The sequence below is a fragment of the Coturnix japonica genome, chromosome 3, assembly GCF_054131305.1.
Source record: "Coturnix japonica strain WE chromosome 3, WE-NBRP24, whole genome shotgun sequence".
In the NCBI taxonomy this organism is placed as follows: domain Eukaryota; kingdom Metazoa; phylum Chordata; class Aves; order Galliformes; family Phasianidae; genus Coturnix; species Coturnix japonica.
The window spans coordinates 54,671,686-54,692,317 of NC_140665.1; the positions used below are offsets into that span (position 1 = coordinate 54,671,686).

The window sequence follows — 20,632 nt, forward strand, 5'->3', positions numbered from 1 at the left end:
GCAGCGTAAGAAAAGCAAACCACTAAATCCTCCCATCTTCAGGTTTTCAATGGCCATGGGAGTGTTTAGTTCCTCTGCTTCCATAGCGGACTGTGGAAAATCACGTTATAGAATTAACAACTTTACTTCACACACATAAGTCAGCGAGAACTGGGTCTCAGCAATATCTGTTTATATAGACAGCAGAATTTTTTGTTCCTCGTAGTGTTTCTGTGTTTTAATCTCTGTCTTAGTTAAAACAAATATAGAAATTATTTGTATATATTCATTATGTAGACACCTAATTTCTCCTCCTTTCCTATAGTGTGCCTGGAGAGCATGACCTAAGTAGACTTCGGACAATATCACATAGTTTCACAGCCTTTAAACTGCAAGATGGAATTTGTTTCCCTCCTACTCTCCTCTGTATAACTTTAATAAAGTATAACTATTAATTGCTTCCGTAGTGCTGTTAGAATGGAGCAGCATGACCAGTCATAACAGTCTTGAGATGTAAGCAGATGGAATGTTACTTGAATTTATAACTTTTTTTATGATCAAATCACTGTGCTGCCGTTTGTAGGCTTCGTGGCATATGAATACTATGCGAAGCAGCAATTAATTTCCATTTGAAGACATTCCATTATATACAGACTTTGTGTCAGTCTGAATGTTTTTTTTAAGTACATGGCAGTATCTGTGGATTAATAGATGAGAAAAAGCAATTCAGAATGTTCCAGAACATACAAACATGAGATAACCTTAACTTCACTGATAAACACATGGGAAAAAGCACAAGCATGCCTCCCAAAGTGTTTCACTTTCCAATTCCATTATAGGAACATTTTCTATACAGCTGATGATTCTGGGGTTACTACTATAAAATATGTCCTTGTGACAGTTTTTGTTGTCGTTGTTTTCAAACCATTAAATTATCATCTGTCTCAGTAGTGACACATGTTCCTGTTACAGGCATTGGGTTGTTGGGGTTTTTTTGGCTGTTAATTAACATAATATTCACTATTTGGAAAACATGGCTTAGAAAGATGACTTAAGTAACTTCAGTTAATTTTTATTCAATTTATACAAAACACTTGACTGAAAGAACAGGAACGTGGAAAAAAAAAAAAAAAGGAATTAGCTGTGCAATGTGTCTTTTCTTGTTGAGGTGCAGTAGTCAAGTTTCTCTCATATTTACTAAGGTAAAAGTTAAATCATTTTGATTTTATTCCTTCCAAATGCTGGCATTTTTTTAAAATAGAAATTCAGTTGATTTCAGTCTCAAATGTTGGCAAAAATGTCTTCAGCTGTAAGATCTCAGAGACAGATCCCTTTGTTTCCTGGTAAAAGTCAAGTCCAGTTAGCAGCTCCACATCCCGAACACGAGCGGAATGAGCCTGAACTCTTTCTTCAACCCATTCAGAAGGCGACCTGTTATCCTGCCAAAACAGACAAGAAAAATATGCAAGCACTGGTCTTCTTGATGTTTTAGTCATCCCTAGCTATCAACTCATTATCAGCTCATGGGAATGAATCAGTTAAATATTTAGACATCTAAATGTTTTCCAGATAATTGTATCACACTGAAAGTCAGTTCACAAAGCTCACTTACACACAGAAATATAAAAGTATACTTACAGCACAGCTTTCAGTATTGTCAGGTCGGTGAGGAATGATGAAGGACAAAGCATCCAAGGAGCCTGTACAGTTCAGTGGAGTATAGGACGTGTCCTTGCAGCTTGTCAGAACCACAAAGTAATGGGTTGGGACAGGGATCTGTGTGTTGTTTACATGCCTATAAAATCAACACTAGTTAAGGAATTTATCTAGATATGAACTATAAAAAACATTGATGCTTCTAGTATTTTATAAAACCCATCTTAGCATAGATCTTTCACTATTTAAATTAACACCTGAAGAGACTCAGCCTTGGCATTTGTTTCATGAACAGCCAAACATGCATGGATTAGTCTTTTTTGCTACAAGCACTGTTTTCAATGAGAAAATGACAGAACTATGTGCTTAGCAGTCTATTTTGCCAAAGTTGGAGATTTCTACTTCTGGATGGTACATGATAAGGGTGCAATGCGTGCCCTTCATTACATAAAGAATTTCTACCACACTAAACTAAACAGGGGAAGAGAGAAAAGATGAGCCTCAGGTTCTTGTCAGCAAGCAATGCCAGAATGATGACTTGTGGCCATGTGCCATGTATACCAGTTTAGGATTCCTAATTCAAAGTTTATTTGCTTCCATATACTGGTAATTTTGTTGACATGGCCACTTTTGCATATAAACTTATGAGGACCTTCCCAAGTTTGCTGCATTTCGTTAAACACCATCAGTGAGACCATTATTCTGCTTAGTATGACTGACTAACATGCTGAATAAAACACGCTTGTTCAAAACTGTAGACAAAATTGTGTGGTTGACTGGGTATTACAGCTTTCTGCTTGAAAGGAAGTTCCAGTCTCTCCTCCCTTACAGCCTCCTACTTCGTGGCAGAGTTGATTTTCCCATTCTCAAACAATTTTTGACAGATGTGGTATTAAGTCTAGCCCTGAAAAAAACATTTCCAATGACAGATTCAGCAGTGCAGATTTCCCAGCAGTTGTCTACTGCTAAACTTTTCTTACTGTCAGAAGACATGCTCCCTATATTTGTCACATTTCAAATTGTTTGCTCTTACTCTGTTTTATTTGTTTATTTTGTTTTTTCTCTTCCTGTCACCATTCACTAGTATAAATATTTGCTCTTTATATTTTTACTTCACGGGATTCTGCTTTAAGTAAGTCTTCCTTTAGTCCCATTTCTACACACAGTTGAATCTTAAAATGTATTTTGTTATGCTACCAGAGCTCATTAAAAGCTATCTAGAACTTGTCAGATGTCCAACTGTGTAAGCTATATAAAAATACCAGTCAGGAGTATTACGTGTTACATGCTCAGTTATATGATTCAGTAAATGCATCCAAGATACTAAACTGACCTTTGGTAAAACACAGTTTGGGAAAATGGGGAGAAAATACAAGCAGCTGAGACAGTGCAACATAAAAGCAAGACAATTGTTCTTAAACGCGTCTTCTGTGTATTAACATATTCTCCTAGTATTTGCACTATGGAGGCAGAAAAATGTAGGCATTAACTTGGAAAGCAAATTACTGGCCTGTATCTTTGCAAATGTAGATTGCTACACATATAACCTCAATATTTTTTTTTTCCTCTTTACTGGAACTTCAGTTTCTATAGTATTGTACCTGCTTGCAAGATAATTTGATATTGTATGAGTAACAGTGGATTTATCATTGTAAAGGGAAGACTCAATTCTCTTTGATAATTGCTTTTTTGTTCTTCGTGAGAATATTTTGCTTGTGTACAGCAGGAAATAACTCATCATTTGAATTTTCCATGTACGTACTGTGTAATTTCATCAAGATTATCAAAATGGCCATCATAATTGTAATCAAACACTGGTCCACTGATAACATTTACTCCATTCCTTTCTGTAGCATACTTCTGAAGAAGTACATTGTGGAAATAGTCCCATATGTCTGCAAATGAAGGAAAATACAAGCGTATTTAATTTAAAATCAGTTACTTCACCACTAAAAAAAGAAGAAAATAAAAGGAATGCTGTGCCTTTTTATTACTTAAATGTAACACCAAAAATTTGAAACTAAAATGCCTGTTAAAACAACTCTTTACACACAGTTTGGATTTCATCAGAAAGTACAGACTCTCACCTTTTAAAGAGTAATGATTACTACTATCACACCCGTGCAAGCTCCTGCACTACCAGAGATAATATATTAGAGCTGAAGATAAAGATACAATTCTGAAGCTGAGAGGCCATTTATTTCTGTCCTATCTGCTAACAGCCATAATTGTGCCAATTGATATGATCCAAGATAATGGCATTCGGTATGGAATATTTCCAGCTAAGGGCTAGTCTAATTCCACAGAACTCATGTAAAATGTCACTGGCAGTTTACTTGATTTAAAAGATGCTATTTGAGCAAATACAACTTCATAGTATCATATCATAGTCTCGTGCGGGTTGGAAGGGACCTTAAAGATCATCGAGTCCAACCCCCTGGGATTTGAGCCCCTGTGTAGCATAGCAGCACTTCTACCACTTGCGCCACAGGGAGGATTCGAACCCAGGGCCTCCAGTGTTGCAACGCGGCATTCCTACCACTGCGCCACCAGGGCACACTAGAACTTGTATGTTCTAAGCTACTAAAACTGTTTGAATATTTACAGTTATAAAGGCAAAAACAAACAAACAAACAAACAAAAACCATGAGTTCAGAGGGTTGAACTTATTGATTTATCTCTTGTTTTGGTCTAAAGTAAATTGTTTACAAACTTGTCTTCCCTTGAGACCTTGCAAAAGGAAAGAAAAGGTGTCATTTTCCTTCATCTTGAGCCTTTCACCAACAGGATCTTGTCATATGAATTCCATAGCTAGCATTTTATGTCATGACAACATACAGGAAATAAGAAAAAATTCAAATGAAAACTGGCATATCTAAGTAGAGGCCAGGCAGGACTATTAACATTAAAAAAATTTTTAAAAAATTTAAAAAGCCTACATAAGTGCATTTAAAATATCATGAATCTAATTTTTAAAGCTTTGTATACATTTGCACAAGACCTGGATATACTAAGGCTAAGAATTAATTAAGTCTTTGTCACAGCTATACAAAGTCCAGAGCTATACTTACAGGCAATTAATCACATTTAATCAAAATCTTGGATCCTACCTCTAAAAGCTCTGTACATGGGAACGATGTTGCTGGTGAGTAAGGCATCATATTGTTCAAGTGCAGATGAATTGAAATCTAAGTAAAAGAACAAAGTACACATTAATGAGATCACAGTATCACAGTATCGTGCGGGTTGGAAGGGACCTTAGAGATCATCGAGTCCAACCCCCGGGATTCGAGCCTCTGTGTAGCAGAGCGGCACTTCTACCACTTGCGCCACAGGGGGGATTCGAACTCCGGGCCCCAGTGTTGCAAGGCGGCGCCTTTAACCACTGCGCCACCGGGGCACACTAGAGATACTAGACAAAGACAAATCTGATAAATATGTTACTATAAATTGCGGGTATGTGTCATTCAATCATTATACATTTCTTAACATTTAAATTTCCTTCTACTCTGAAGAAGACAGAACATTCCCGATTTAATGCAGGGGGGAGTTGGAGTAGTTGACCTTGGGGCTTCCTTCCAACTCAAATGATTCTATGATACTAAATAGTGAAATCATATACAAATACATTTATGTCTGAAGTATGTTGTGCTAGTCTTCCATCATAATTATGTCCAACACCAATGAGAGTTAAACAAGAAATTTTTTTGTGTAATATCCCACAGAATAATTTTAGTTTGTTTGCTCACAGAGTAGGTTATAAAGGAACAGTTAGAGTATAATATTCCTCTATTTATTGCCTATTATAACTTCCTGGCTATTCTGCTTTCATGAGTTGCATTTTCTTTTAATTTCCTTTCCCTATTAAGTTAGTTCCCCAGAAAAAAAAAAAAAAAGAAAAAAAAGCCTATCTTCTAAAATACAACAAATGGTGCATTATCTTTGTGATGTGCTGTCAAAGGCTCTGTGGAAAACTGGATTTCTATCAGCGTGTAACTTAAGTAGATATCTGAGCATGGGTGTATAATCCTACTGCACATTTATTATCTCTACATTTTTTAGATAGTCTGTTCATTATCAAATTTGGCAATAGAAAGGAATATTCATACAGGGAAAGAGGGACAGCCCTTCATTCCAAACACATCTTTCAAACCCATTACCACAATCAAGTTGTTCCATGTTTTAAAGAAAAACCTAAATGCTCTAAACCCAAAAAACAACAACAACAACAAAAAAAAACAAAAAACAAGCAAACAAAACGAACAAACAAAAAAAAAAAACCGAAGGAGCTGTTATCCAGCTTTTGGTGAGTCTACAAACACTGGAAACATTTTCTGCCCAACATGCTGATCCAAAGAAGTTTGCTTTGGTGTTTGGTTATATGTTTAAACATAAACCCACATCCAGCTGATTAAGACTTTCTAAACTTCAGCTATAAAAAGAACAGTGCTCACTGGGAGGGTAGAGGAAACCATAGGTCAAGTCCAGCCCTTCTGGGTAGTTGGAACAATTTTGGCTATGAGCAACGGGGATTCTAACATCAGCCCGCAGACAGTCTGAAACAGTGGGAGGAAGAGAAGATGTGCTTTCCTGTGAAAAGGGAAAAAGAAAAAAAAACAGTATTACACCCACGGTTGTGGTTAACATGATGCTCTGTACGTTTTTAACTCTCTCAGATGGCCTTCATTGAATTTTCTGTTTTCATAATGAATCAGGTCAAGGTAAGGAATGGATGCTGATGCTCCCCTGCCTTGTGTTTTTCCCCTTCTGCTCTTAGGTAATTCCTTAAAATCTTCACACAGCATGTAAAACTGTAGCAGCAGGAGTAAAGTTTCACCTTAGGCAAAAACAAGTGACAACTTTGGCTCATTCATCCCTTTTATGGAAATACAAACTTCATATCACATCCTGCTGAGAAGCAGTGAATATATAAAGATGACAATATCACCACACCATAGCACTGAAGGACTCCATCTTGATAATAAGAATCTGTGTTTCTAAAGAGTTAAATTTTATTGGCTAGCTTCACTGACTTTCACCGAGATATGTTAACATACACAGAAGCTAAGAACTGCTAAAAAGTGATACTGATCATACTGTTTCTAAAACAGATACTGTTTCTAAAACCTTGTATTTTACAATAGCATTATATAAAATATCAGAATGTGAGTTCTGTATGTAACTGTGCTTTTTTTTTTCTTTTTTTTTTTTTTAATACTGAATTACCTGTTATTTAATTTCTTTATATGTTTACAAATGTTAAACACTCAGATTGAATTTTAGCACATTGTCCATTTAGGTTGGTTCAAATTTAAAAAAAAAAAAGTAAATAAATAGAAAGATCCTCTTGTGCCTATTTGTACTCCTTGATTTAAATTTATTCTTTCCTATTCATTCTATCGGAAACATGCATCATTGCATTAGCCTGCTTTTTAGAAGAAATAAAGGTCTCACTTTCATTATATCCACCAGTCTTTAAACAGAATTCCTTATGAATGAACATTTTCAATCCAATTTATTACACGCTTACAAATATATGATATTAATATCAGCATTAATATCAAGTATTAATATCTGATAACCTACAGGTTTAGTCACAGTGTATGCAGTCCACAGTGGCATCCGGATATCATGACTGTATCCACTCACATACTGATGATGGGGAAGGAGGCAGTAGATTTTTTCCCTCTGAAGAACTTGAGGTCTCCCATATGGCAAATTATATGAAGTTGCATTCTTTACTATAATTAAAAAGATATTTATTCATTCTTCCATAACATTTCTGATGGAATCAAAGTTTCAGCAAGCAGTGGAAAGAGACAAAGCAAAATGTAAATTAAAGCATTAATAAATACAACAGAACTGATGATAAACACAAGTACATCCTTTTAAGCTGTTAGCTCAGTGGAAAGGAATATATAAAATAATTTTCATTTTATGTTTAACATAAAGAAGTCAACATAGTATAACATCAGACATTCAAATTCTCATTTCTTTGTAATTTCACATATAAAACTTTGGAATTCACCTTGCCAGTGAAGTGAGAACTCTACCATATTGGGCTGGGAAGTTTTGTAATGCCCCATAAAATTTCCAGAAGCACCACAAAAAAGAACATGTGAGTTTTCATCAAAGCAAGGTGGCAAAAAATAAAACCCAATTATGGCAATACAGTCCAGAAGTACACAGGCTTTCCACTGAAATCTGTATAATTTTTCCCAATATTTTAATTGGATTCAGATTTACTTCCTGAACACAAATGTCATTACAAAAGCATCAATTAGTATCTTTTATAGCAATGCAAAGAAACAAGGAAAAAAGTTAAGTTTCCAACTTGGTTCTCCTATTTCACATTAAATTGTATTAACATTGCCAAAGTTTCCACTGAAATTAATAAAATACAATCTAAAATAGCTGTAAATTTAAAAATGTTGCTATCCTTTTCACCTCTAACTACTTACTTTCATCTGTGGTGAGATTTAACCTCTCGTTAATTACTGAAGCATTTGTCACCTGTAAAATATTATAGACTCCTTAGAATGATTCTGCTGCTTACAAAATTAAAAGATAACACACTTGACCAATATGATTAAAATCTTCCAGAACTCCTACTTACATCGTTGCATGTGCATCCCAGATTATCTGCAGGAGTCAGATGGGAAACCGGACATGAAACAGGGGATGACTCTTCTTTTGCATATGAAGGACTGTAAAAAGGCTTTTTTAGCAGATGATTTAAGCTACCATGTGTGCCATTGTTTGGTGCTGGTGTAATATGAAGCAGATCTGTTGGAAAATTTGAAAATTGGAACCACATTTTAAAGCTACTTTAAGGCTAAAACTATAGTTTTAACAAAGAATTTTTGCAATTCTATGCATTTTCTATGCATTTCTTCTAAATATAGAAAAAAATAGGCCACTGAATTATTGAAACTATTGAGTTAATTATTTTTTGTGTGATCCTTTAATCCATATTTTCTGAGGCTTACGCTTCCTAACTGCTAACTGCTAGGGCTGCAATCATCCATTCTCAAGATACAAGAGTTGCAACCCTCTAAAAGGTTCTTATCAGAAAATGGTTCCACAGGTACCATTTCAACAGCAAGCCCAAGTGGCAGAAGCGCTTCTCTGTGGTTCTTTAGTGGACTCCTTCTGCAATCAGGAACAACATCCAAAGGAGAAGTAGTTCTGGCAGTTAATGTTTCAGCATAGAGAAGGAAAAATGTTACAGCTTCTGTGTTTTGAATTAAAAACCTAGATTATGGATGAATTCATTACAGTTTCAGTTACCCTTTTATTAGCTCTCACAGCACTGGTATTTGAAAACACTGTTGGATTATGATCTTAAGCACTAGAGTCTTTCTACTCACCACACATAAGGTTGTAAACCTCTATGTTTTCAAAAGCATCTACTTCTGTTTTTTCTTTAAAGCTTGGGCCATATCCTAGGAATATAGCCTGTATTGTAATAAAACAGAACTTGTTATATAAAGAAACTCAAATTAAAAAGGAATTCAGTTGTACTTCATTTGAAACAGGGACACTGTTATAAATATTACAAAACAGGATTGTTCTGATCAAGAAGGCAAATTTTGCCCATTGCATATAATCTGAAGAAGAATTGTTTTCTTATCCGTTTTATTTTTTGCTTTAACATATTGGTTTATATTTATGAAAGGCTTTTTTGTTTGGTTTTTTTTTTTTTTGCTGTGTTTCAAACCCTTTTCATGTTTTCATCGCAACAGCTGGTAAAAGTTCTGCCATTTCAATACATGCAGAGTTATGGCACTCATGCATCCCATTTAAAGGCTAACATCGAGCCATAAATAAAAGGTTTGGTTTTGTGGTGTGGTCTTGTTTGTTTGTTTGTGTGTTTTTTAAATGTATGTTTTGTTTGTTTAAATATATGTTGCATTAGCAAAAGCTTTGGTTAGTTTAGGAACTGATAGCTTTGCCTATAGCAAGCGGCTGGGAACTGGGGAGACCCATCTCAGGTTTTGCAGAGATCTCAGTCAGTACCACCAATGCTACACTGTGGTAATGGGCAGCCCCTGCTGGGGTCTTCCAGCATTTTGACAGAGAACTAACACAACCTTCAGTCTCACATTAGTTTCTATTAATTTATAAGCCTCCTGAGCTGCATGCCATGAAACACCAGACAAATGACTAAACAGGACAATGATCTGTTTTAAAATAATGTTCTTATGTTCTCATAATAGGAAAAGAATCCTACCTTTATTTTTAAAATACAGCATTAAGACACAACTACACTGAAAAATCATGTTTCCTCAATCATTGTGTCACCATCACAAGACTATCTATGATTACTGTTTATTCCAGGACTGACAATTTTTCACTGTAACCAGAAGTAAAAATGAGACAAAACTTCAGTACAAGCAATACTAATACACAAGCTATATAAAAATGACTTTTCTTGCTCTGATGACATGTGTAGGGCTTGGAAGACAAGCAGAAAAAATTACATTACATTAATTCGAGCATGCAGGCCTTCAGATACTGTACTGAATTCTCAGAGCTTACAGAGCTTTTTCAGTCCTTGCTTAAGTAGAAAAGGAAAGAACTTATTGTTCCAGATCTGAACACGGTATGCTTGATTTGATAGCTCCATGAATTTAAGGTGAGACAGTTTTACTACAAAGTCCAAAGTGCCAAGACATGCACACATTGAAGAAAAGCAATAGAAATTTGTGGATGCAGTATGTGCTCACAGTTTACATGTCTGGATGACATATAAGAAAAAGCACACTGCAAAAGCTGTCACATATTATCCTGGTTCATCTAGCACATTCTGATTTTCTACATGAGAAGATGCAAGACCTGAATTAAAACCATCTTACCTCCATACTTTTAAATTCATTGTCATAACCATGGTTACCCTGATCACAAAATGTGTAACTGTTGTCCCTAAGGAGAAACCATCATACACTGTAAATTAAAATGGCATAAATAAGGTCAACTAATAATTGTCAACCCAAATCACAGACTCTGTATAATGTTACATTATGAAATAATTGTATGGGAAATTGGTAATCACGGCCTGAACCTCTGATTAATCAGCTGAGGCAAGTGTTGGGTCAGCTGTGGGAACACAGGTGAGAGTAATTTAGCTGCCCTCCCAGAATGGATGGAGCTTGCCTCCACCTCCTCTAGACCTCATTTAAGGGCTGACCACCACTAGGGCTGCATCTCTCTGAGATTGCTCCCTGGTGGAGATTGCCTCAGCATTTCCCAGTGAAGGCATCCATATTGGTGAGCTTTTCCCTATAAATAACCTTTTGAATATCTGTTACCATCTTTGTATTATTCCACTTTACAAATAATATTGTGCTTCTTCTTGCTCATCCTGTTCTCAAGTCTGCATAGATTTCTCTGTCTGGTAATGCAGATTGCCCTGGAAAGGAACATAATGTATCCTATACAGCTACTGAATCAATTTTTTTTTTTAAAAAAGCCGATTTTTGAACTGAGGCCATTTCACATCCAGAACTTTCAGAATAGCATGACTGACTTAAAAAGAATCTTCAGTTATATTCTGCAGTATCAACATTTTAATATGATCATACTGGGAAAACTCAGCTGTTATTTTCTGTGGAACAACATAAAAAGACTGCAAGGAATTATGCCTTACAAGAGAGTGCTATTTCATCGTATATCTTCAAGGCTGAAGGAGATAACTGTATATGTGAAGGGGTTACAAAATTAATAATGTGCCAAAATAGTCTGACTTATAATGACTAACACTTGTTTAAATTTACCCGTTGCTGAGACAAATGGAAAGATAAAGAGATAGTCATCCACTATTGATTCAACACACTTGTCGTGCCCACGTATCCTGTTTTCAGAGGCACCAGGACATTGGTGAAAAGTTGAATATGAGAAAAGCATCAGTGAGGGAAATGAAAAGGAAAAGAACATAATGATAAAAACGATGGTACCTCACAGCCAGCCACTGTCGATCCACCAAAAGATGAACTTTATCAATACGAATGTTGTTAGCATAATGGAATCGTTTTGGCAAGTTAGGTGTCAAATAGGGCTTAAAGTGTTGAGGTGACCTTTTGCACTGCATGACGGAAAAAAAGCTCAGTTGTGAATTTCATTCAGTATCAAAAATACACCATAAATCATTCAATATTATCGCAAACATCTTAGTGATAGGAATGTATGTACAGAATATATTATTCAGAGTGTGTTTTTCTGATAACCTACAGATCCCATTTCTGGCCCAAGAAGCAACAGAATGAAAAATGACTTATTTTGGAACTCTTTGGAAATATATCACTGTAATATTTAGCTATAATATTTATTCCTATAATAGTAAGCACACCAATATTGTGGTAGAAGTACTGCTAAGTTTGAAAGACATTTATTAGGAACACTTACTCTATATGCCCATAATAATACCACTGGCATTTACTATGTAAGTTCACAACCCACAGGAGAATGCTCCCTAGCAGTTAATGATTTTCTGCTATCTTCTATCACCATACCATTCAATAAATAACAAAGAAAACCAAGTATACATAATAGTACGCCTGATCTGACATCTTTACGCTCAAGTCCTAGAATTGTATGCTCTGCACAGATGGGCATTAAAGTGTGAAATGAAGGTAAATGTCCCTGATAGTTATCTAAGAAGCATAGTGGGAAACAAAAAATAAGGATTCAGCAATTCTGCTAGCTCAGGAGAAGAGGTCATTCTGCAAACAATAATTAAAGGGAAAAAAAAATAGAGGGAAATGACTTCAGGAATATCCAATCACAATTCCCATCTCTGTCCAAAACTTCCTCCTAACAACTTGAAAGAAAAAAAAATACACAAGCAGTAAGTACAAACTGACAAGGGAAGAGGAAATCCCTTCCCACCAGGTTATTCTTAGAAGACAGAGATTCTACACCTCTCCTTCTAACTATTACAGGTAGAAGTTTCAACTAGGGAAGAGAATATGCAGAATCTGCTGCTGCCTTTATAGAATGCTCTTTGTAATGAAATGCTCAGTGTCAGAGGGGTAGATGATGTAACAGTGAAAAAGTTCCTTCTTTAGTTCCTCCTTTTCATCTGTAATGTCCTGCTTCCACACACACCTTGTATGCTGAGGAACAAAAGGTGTGTTCTAAGGTACTCAGAATCAAGAAAACTTAACCAGGGTAGTTTGCTGCTCTTTGGACTTCAGGTAGCTTGCAAAAGCTACAGGTAGCAAGCTTTTAGCATTCAATTTTTCAACAGGATGCAGGAAGACCTCTAGTGGTGCTTTATCAGAAATATACCCAGCTGAGATGACCTGAGCTGAGTATTATTCCAAGCTGAGTAGTTATTCTAAAAGAATCAGAACATCGGCCCACTGCTTGGACTAGGATTAGTCACAGAGCAGAAAACAAACCAGCACTGAAGGAAAGAAAAGATAGAGAGTTGTTTTTATGCTTAACTCACTGTAAATGATAAACGTAAAGAAATACAAGTCATCAAATTTCTTAAATGAGTCCCAGTTTGTACATCATGCTCACCCCACCACCCCAACTACTAGGAAAAAGTATTAAAATATTTACTTACTGTGAGGTTTTTAACAATTCCTTCTGAGTCAACTGTTACAAAGGAAAGATGAATTAATATACATTAAGACAGTTCAGCATGGTTTAGCTCTTTCACTTTTCATGTTATAGAAAAGCAACTTAAGTCATAAACATCAGCTTTCTGAAAAACGAATCTGGATGCTTCACAAACAAAAATTCTTTCAGAAAGAGTAAGGCCATTAGTAAAAATGATTCAACAATTATAAAGAGACTAAGTCACATAAAAAAATAACATTATTCACTCCTCTAAACCACTCACAGTACCTTATTCCTGTCTGACTTAGACTGCAACGTATGCCAAGAAAGTCTGCTTTACGTTTACTTATTTCCTGTCATACTGCTTGTGCAATCCGAGGATCAGTGCATACTTACAAGTATAATAGTTCTGTGGAACAACGCTTGCTCGAATGCGAGCTGCAGGCCCTGCATATATGTAGAAATTAATCTGATTGAAGTAATCAGTCATATATTCTAATTGGCTGCAGTAGGTCATATCCATCCCTAAAGAATACAGAAACAGTTACTTTTCTAGATACAGTAAAGTGAATTATAAAACTGACTTAAAGTAGTAAGTACATATATTAAACAGCAAAAGAAAACAATGACTCAGTGAAGTTTACGGTGAGAAACAAAATGATATACGTTACCATGATCAGCTAAAACAATGAGGTTTACACAGTTGTGTAGGTTTCTCTGTTTAAGCCCCTCCATTAGCATTCCCAGCGTTTGATCTGCTAGCTGTAAAGCTTTGATTACCTGTGAGAGAAACAAGCTTCCTCAGAACCTTTCCTTTTCACTCATTAAAAGTTATCACTTAATGTAAGCATGCAGTCAGATTGTGTGCCTTTTGTAAACAAAGAGAAACTGACTTCACTTTCTAATTTAGAGAGACTAAAACTATCCTACAAAGATGAGTTTTTCCATGCCTGACCACCACAACAAGGCCCTCTGTGGAAGACTATTTTCCAAAATCATTCCAGGAGGAAGCTGTTACAGTAAATCCTAGGCTCCCTAAAGATGTAACATTTTCTGTGAATGCAAATAAAAAGGAAATGTTACAAATTAAGAAACACTGAAATAGAGTGTAGAAAGTAAATAGAAAACAGTTCTGGGAATTTGCTAGGCTACACACTTCCAAATATCACTTGCTGATAAAATTCAAGTTCAGTCTAAATACACGCAGCTTGAAACTTAATATTATTTCTAACAGTATGATCAGTAATGATTTTCATTCAATCTCTTATGATTTCAGCACTGTGTATGACCCAAAGGAGCTGTAATCCAAACAGTGTGCTCAGCCACAAACAAGAATATAACAGAATGAAAATTCACATAATAATTACAGTAATGTTTTATCTAGTATCCTTTCCAAGTTGATGAATTAGATAAGTTCTTAGTACTCTTCCATTTTGAAGTGATATTTAGTCTAGTAAAAACACAACAGCGACTTACACCACCGCTAACTGGTCCAAATGAATGTCCAGAAGAATCTGGTTCTTCAATATACAAAGTGTAGAAATCAGGCCTTGAGTTACAAATAAATAAGAAAGGAATATTATGAAAGCTTGGAGACATAATTTAAAAAGAGTATTTTCATTTTAAAAGGAAATGAAAAGAAATGTGCACAGAATTGTAAGTAAATATAATTTACTTATAAGGTTCCTGCTCAAACCTTAACAACAGCAACAAAAACCATACAGCAAGTATGGCCATCTACATTACTGTGAGATTTGTACTTAACCAACATGAATTATTTGAAATTACATTTTCATAAATTTACTGTATCCATTATCACTCTAAATATAAAAAGTAGGGATTCTTCCTCTGACATTGTTTCATTTAACCAGTGCAACAAGCCGTGCTTATAGAAAAGGCTTAAGTTCAGCAAATTCTCATTTGAGATGGTAAGAAAGATTCAATGTTTCACAAATACCAACACAAATCTCAGCTGCTAAGTATTAAAATCTTTCTAAACTGTATTCCTACAAAGCATTGGAATATTGCTGTTACCTCTCAGATTTGGGTTTATCAAGCCATTTTAGTATTCCTGAAATTCTCTCTTCATACGTAACTGAACTGAAAAAAAAGAAAAGAAAGAAAAAAAAAGATAATATATCAATAAGTCCTTTCTGATTTGCCATTCTAATTCCAAAGAACATGGATACAGAGTCCACTCCGTAAGGTAAAGAAAACTACTTGGATTGCAAGAATGACATATCGCATTAATATACCAGTAATCAGTTTTATTATTTTCATTTTTTATTGCATGTAACACATTCTTAATGATAAATCAGACAGATCCCGATCATGAAAATGTGGGTGGGATTACACCTATGTTTAAAATTAAATACAAGCAAAAAAAAAGGAGTTTTCAAGTTCAGAAAAACAAAGAAATATAAGTCAGAATATTTTTTCATTCTTTCCACTGTGTCTAGACGTTGGACTTTCACATTTCAAAAGCAATGTCCCCACAGAAAGCTTCATGAGGACATGCCCTGTCTCCTGTGAAGGAATTTACTCACTTCATATCTTTACTTTTCCACAAAGTCATGCAGAAGTTTAATGTTAATAAACTATAGCATTCAGTTGTTTTCTGAGAACCAATCCTAGATATCACAGCAAAACATTGTTATCTGTTAAGACTTATAATTACATACTTGCTTTAGATTAATTTTGCAGTTGTGAAGGACTGTTATTTACTGAAATAACCATAAAAATTTTGAAATCATTTGCTGGTATTAACGTCTTCCACAAGATAAAGAAAATTACTATGAAGTTTGTTACTGTATTTTCATGCATATAACCTGAGAATTAGCAGCGGTGTGCACATTATCACACTTTCAAGCAAAATCAGAGGGAATTTGTCTAAAGTCCATTTTCCTTAAGTAACTTCCCTATCCAGAGGCCTTACTTCAGCAAGATTCTGCCTTCCATAGCCTCGTGCTACTTCTCCTGAGGTACTTAGGGTTTAGGTTCTTGGAAAGCTAATTCTCAAGTAGGAAAATTTATAAAGGGTTAGATATTATGTGGAAATTTTATGTGCTATGATGTGGCAATTTTTAGAATAACACAGAATTGGCTACTAATCAGCCATAGGAAGCCTTCCTGGTGGGAAATTAGTAGTTTCCATTTGGCTGGAACACTAAAAACTGTCTTTGAGAAGATGACAGATGTACAATAACCTTTGCCTTTCTGATTGTGAATAGCCTAAAATTTAACTGCTAATGGTAGTTCCATGGTAAAATCACAACTACATAACAAGGAACTTGTCACTCAGACTGTTGTTTAAAAAATCTTGTATTTTATTTCCTTCAGCTGCTATGTGGCATTTTTTATTTTTGAAGTAATTTATGGCAATTTACCTCAATCCTTACAAAAACTTACCTATTGAACAAATAGAAAAAGTTGGGGTATGTACCATTAATTGGAACATCAGAGCCTGGCCAGAAGAAAGTGCCTGCTTTCAGACCTTGGTACATTGCTGTCAGCCATATCTATAGATAAAGATACAAACAAACAATTTTATGGCATTTACACCGCTGGAGGAACTCATATGACCAGTGTAAAAGTCTAGAATTGGATTAGGAATACAGGCTACAGGCATACATTTCCCTTTCTTCTTTCATACATCATGCAGCTGCACAACAAACACATCTGATTTGAAGTTTGTTTCTTACATATATATTCTGAATAAAAGAATCATAGCACAGGACTCAAGATGTCACCATTTCTTCGGAATTCTCATCACAGAAAGGATGTCATGTAGATATTTTCATAGGTGACTACAGGCAGTGACCTTCTATCCAATGACACATTCAGTGAAATGGATAAGTGAATCCACTGCAATGGATCATGATCATGGAAGATATGATTTCCAGTTATGTGATTGTATTTTAAGAGGGTGTATTTCTATTCACCTTACAGAGCCCAGCTATGGTTCTGTTAGGAGCCTGACTGAACCCCTCAGGAAACAATAGCAGTAAAACCTGGCCACTGTAATATACTAGAAACATCATTACACGCATACTATATATATACCCTGTAAGTGTATATACTGATTTAACTCCTTCTTTTTCTCCCTACATACAAACATATATGAATCATAGAATCGCCAAGGTTGGAAAAGATAGAAAAGATCATCCAGTCCAACCATTCATCTATTACCAATAGCTCCCATTAAACCATGTCCCTCAGTACAACATCCAATCGTTCCTTGAATGTGTATATATATATGTGTATATTGAACAGATAGGTTAAGCAGATACTACATGTGTTTATATTTTTTCAATTTTTGTACTGCTTGATATTTCTAGTAAATGAATAGCATTATAATCACATTTCTTTGATGAAATGGGCCAAAATTTGCACATAAATACTAATTTTGATGGAAATGCAATTCTTTGTTATTCTATACTGTGCCTGGACATCGAAAGCATTTTTGTTGCTGTTGCTGTTTGTTTGTTTTTAAAAGTGATATATTCTGGAAGTAGATCTGTAGATTTCATTCTTCAGTTAGTTGTCAAAAAATATCCAAACAAACTCTGCACAATAAAGCCCTATCAAACTTACTGAGTTTTTCAGTATTTGGCAGCAAAGAACCCCAAGTTTGCAGATATTCTGTTCTAAAACCATCCATTGAGAAAAGGATAAGTGGTGGCTTAAGTTTCAGTATTAATATTTTAGGAGTTCTTCTATCATCACAAAAAGTAAACTGTTTCATAGTCAGCCTACAGTATGAATTCTACATGGCATTTACCATGTACTGCAAATATATCACAGAACTTCGTATTTTGTTCTCTTATAGTTTTTTTTTTTTAACAACATGGCACATGAGCCACTAGACACAGAGAAATAACACGAATAGAAGAAAACTTACTGGCTGACCCTTCCACCATGCAGGCTGAAATTTTTCTGTGCTTGAAAGTGAGAAATGCTTGTTCAAGTCTACATCATACATGTTGTTATCAATAATACCGTGAGATTCTGGATACAATCCCTGCAAAATGAAAACAAACAAACAAGTAAAAACCTACAAATCTAAAAATAAAATACAACTTAAATTATGCTGCAATGTGGTGTTATGATTATTTTATGGCTTTTTTATCACAGAAATAGAACATACTTCATAACTTCCGTAGAATATCATATTCCTACTAGTGAATTCAGTGTGTCTTTCAAGTTCCCTTTTAGTTTCCCTGTCCTCTACACAGCCCAATAAAAAGCTGATCTGCTGTAGATTAAGTACCATGTATGTCACATAGCCATGTGACATAGCTACACATCAGCTGCCAAACGTGTCCCAGCACAGACACTCATCAAATGGCAGTGTCCTCATCCATACTCATCTGCACCAAATTAGAATGACCAGGCTCAGTAATAACTGGTTCACAGACCAGACTATGGTAACATACAGACAGAACCACATAGCCAATATTTATTTCCCTCTACACAGTATCTGTCTCTCACTTCTATAGCTTGACTTCCCGTGTCATTAGTCATTAGATGAGTTAATTCCTTCGCACCACAGGATACTTTCTGTGTTGTCTAGATAAAGGCAAGTAAAAATAATAAATTCTCACTTACTGTGACAATAGTATAGTGGTTTGGAAATGTTTTTGTGGGGTAAGCAGCTCTCATATACTTTGAATGTGTGCCACATGTTTCTGCAACAGATAACAATTAATATAGATTTCTTCATATATATTTTTTTCCAATTGAAAACTAACAGTTTTAAAGATGGGAAAAAAATTACACCAGTTAATTACTCGGTTGCTATGGTATTAGAGAGGAAATTTGACTTCAAAATATGACACACACGTTCCCATGTTTCCTTCTAAGGTAGGTCTACACTGCCATTTCCTTCATGGCGTATACATTCTGTAACAATTTGCTTAACTAACTACACTGAAAATGGTTGATAGGTAATATGTTACAAATCAGCTTTACAGTATTCCTTTCACAAATAAATGAACTTCTCTTTCCTACTCCCTGTAGATTTCTAAGAATGTTAAGCATGAGTGGGCATAAGTAAATACCAACTATTGAATACAAGTATAACTACTCCTGAATTAGAACTACTCTTGTTCGAAAGTATTTCTTGGATACATATACCTCGCATGGTTTTCATGCCTTTTCTCACATTGACATTTCCATTGAGTATGTTTCAAAAGATTGGAGTTAAACACTGACTTCCCCATGCATAATTTCTTCACTGATTAGGATTTCTTCCACTGTCAGAATGACAGCAAGAACTAAAGTATTTGCACAATTAGTCATTAGCCATTGCTTCAAGTTTAAGCTCCTGCATATCTCTCCTCATCTACAAACAACATTGTTTACTATTTGGTAAAATTCAATACTCTGTAACAACGGCATGAAGTTTTCAAATAAGCACAGTAGAAACAGAACAGAATATATTCAGAATAGACACGAATGCTGTCAATCTAGAGAGTGACTTTAAACAGAGCATCTTTGAGGGACACTTTCCAAAAACCCACTGCAGTTCCTTACTAGCAGGAAGTTTTAATAGAGTACAGAGAATGAATGAAATCCAGCTCTGGAATTATTTTTCAGCTTTAAGTGTATTCAAATGTATGTTGTGAACTACTAGTTTAATAAAAAACTGCAGGCCTATATTAATTGTCTTGTTAAAAAAAAAAAATAAAAAAATAAAAAAATAAAAAAGCATGTTTGCCGTGCAGTCAAATACAAGAATTAATGTAGAATATGGAATACTGTAAGTATACAACTGATGACAGAAACCTGATTTGGGATCTAATTGTTGAGAAATAGTTGTGAACAACATAGCAGTGAAAAGAACTAGAAAGGCTGTATGCAGACTTCTAAAGAAAAGACACAAAGCACTCCAGGTAACTTACTGAGTTTTTCAATATTTGGCAGCAAAGAACTCCAAGTTTGCAGATATTCTGCTCTAAAACCATCCATTGAGAAAAGGATAAGTGGTGGCAGATCAAACCTACAAAGAAATATCACTTTTTGATCATTATGGAGTTTGGAAAATTGATGACTTGTTAAAGGCGTTAACCACAATACAAATTCTGTTTTTTATTAGCAGAATCAAGAACACCCATATACTTCCCAGAATTAATATCACAGTGAGAGATAATCAAACAGTAAAACATACAATTCTCCTGAAAAGAGCAGAGGAATAAAATACAAGCTACTCAGTAAGAATAGAACCTAAGAAAATAAGTTGTTTGGATCTTTTTCATCTTTTAATTACAAACACAATTCTACAGAACTAGCACCCAAATTCAAGCGCAGAGTATAGAACAACCAAAGCACCTCTGAACATAGCAATGAATTAGATTCTGTCTCTTGTCTCTTCATGCATCTCAGGACAGTTGCACAAAGGACTGTGAATACACAGCAATTACCCAGTAGG

The 20,632-nt window shown here is 35.2% G+C and overlaps 1 protein-coding gene across 6 annotated transcripts in view; it reads right to left on the reverse strand.

The window, feature by feature from the left end:
• Positions 1 to 1,030: 1,030 nt before the first annotated feature.
• ENPP3 (ectonucleotide pyrophosphatase/phosphodiesterase 3) overlaps positions 1,031 to 20,632 on the reverse strand; it is a 34,624-nt gene continuing 15,022 nt past the window's right edge. For 2 of the 6 annotated variants that reach the window (XM_085541616.1, XM_085541617.1), the window contains exons 8-27: positions 20,106 to 20,203; positions 18,811 to 18,890; positions 18,104 to 18,223; positions 16,612 to 16,721; positions 15,238 to 15,303; positions 14,680 to 14,752; positions 13,875 to 13,983; positions 13,600 to 13,728; positions 13,208 to 13,239; positions 11,592 to 11,719; positions 10,494 to 10,560; positions 9,006 to 9,093; positions 8,252 to 8,421; positions 8,097 to 8,148; positions 7,222 to 7,376; positions 6,090 to 6,225; positions 4,746 to 4,823; positions 3,398 to 3,530; positions 1,618 to 1,774; positions 1,031 to 1,418 (exon numbers count right to left, since the gene is read on the reverse strand). In XM_085541616.1, coding sequence (XP_085397742.1) covers positions 1,245 to 1,418; positions 1,618 to 1,774; positions 3,398 to 3,530; positions 4,746 to 4,823; positions 6,090 to 6,225; positions 7,222 to 7,376; positions 8,097 to 8,148; positions 8,252 to 8,421; positions 9,006 to 9,093; positions 10,494 to 10,560; positions 11,592 to 11,719; positions 13,208 to 13,239; positions 13,600 to 13,728; positions 13,875 to 13,983; positions 14,680 to 14,752; positions 15,238 to 15,303; positions 16,612 to 16,721; positions 18,104 to 18,223; positions 18,811 to 18,890; positions 20,106 to 20,203 — 2,155 coding nt within the window. In that variant the 3' untranslated portion in view covers positions 1,031 to 1,244. Of the gene's footprint in view, positions 1,419 to 1,617; positions 1,775 to 3,397; positions 3,531 to 4,745; positions 4,824 to 6,089; positions 6,226 to 7,221; positions 7,418 to 8,096; positions 8,149 to 8,251; positions 8,422 to 9,005; positions 9,094 to 10,493; positions 10,582 to 11,591; positions 11,720 to 13,207; positions 13,240 to 13,599; positions 13,729 to 13,874; positions 13,984 to 14,679; positions 14,753 to 15,237; positions 15,304 to 16,611; positions 16,722 to 18,103; positions 18,224 to 18,810; positions 18,891 to 20,105; positions 20,204 to 20,632 lie in introns of those variants that run through there. The other 4 variants (XR_014944044.1, XR_014944043.1, XM_085541618.1 and 1 more) reach the window with 4 other exon arrangements.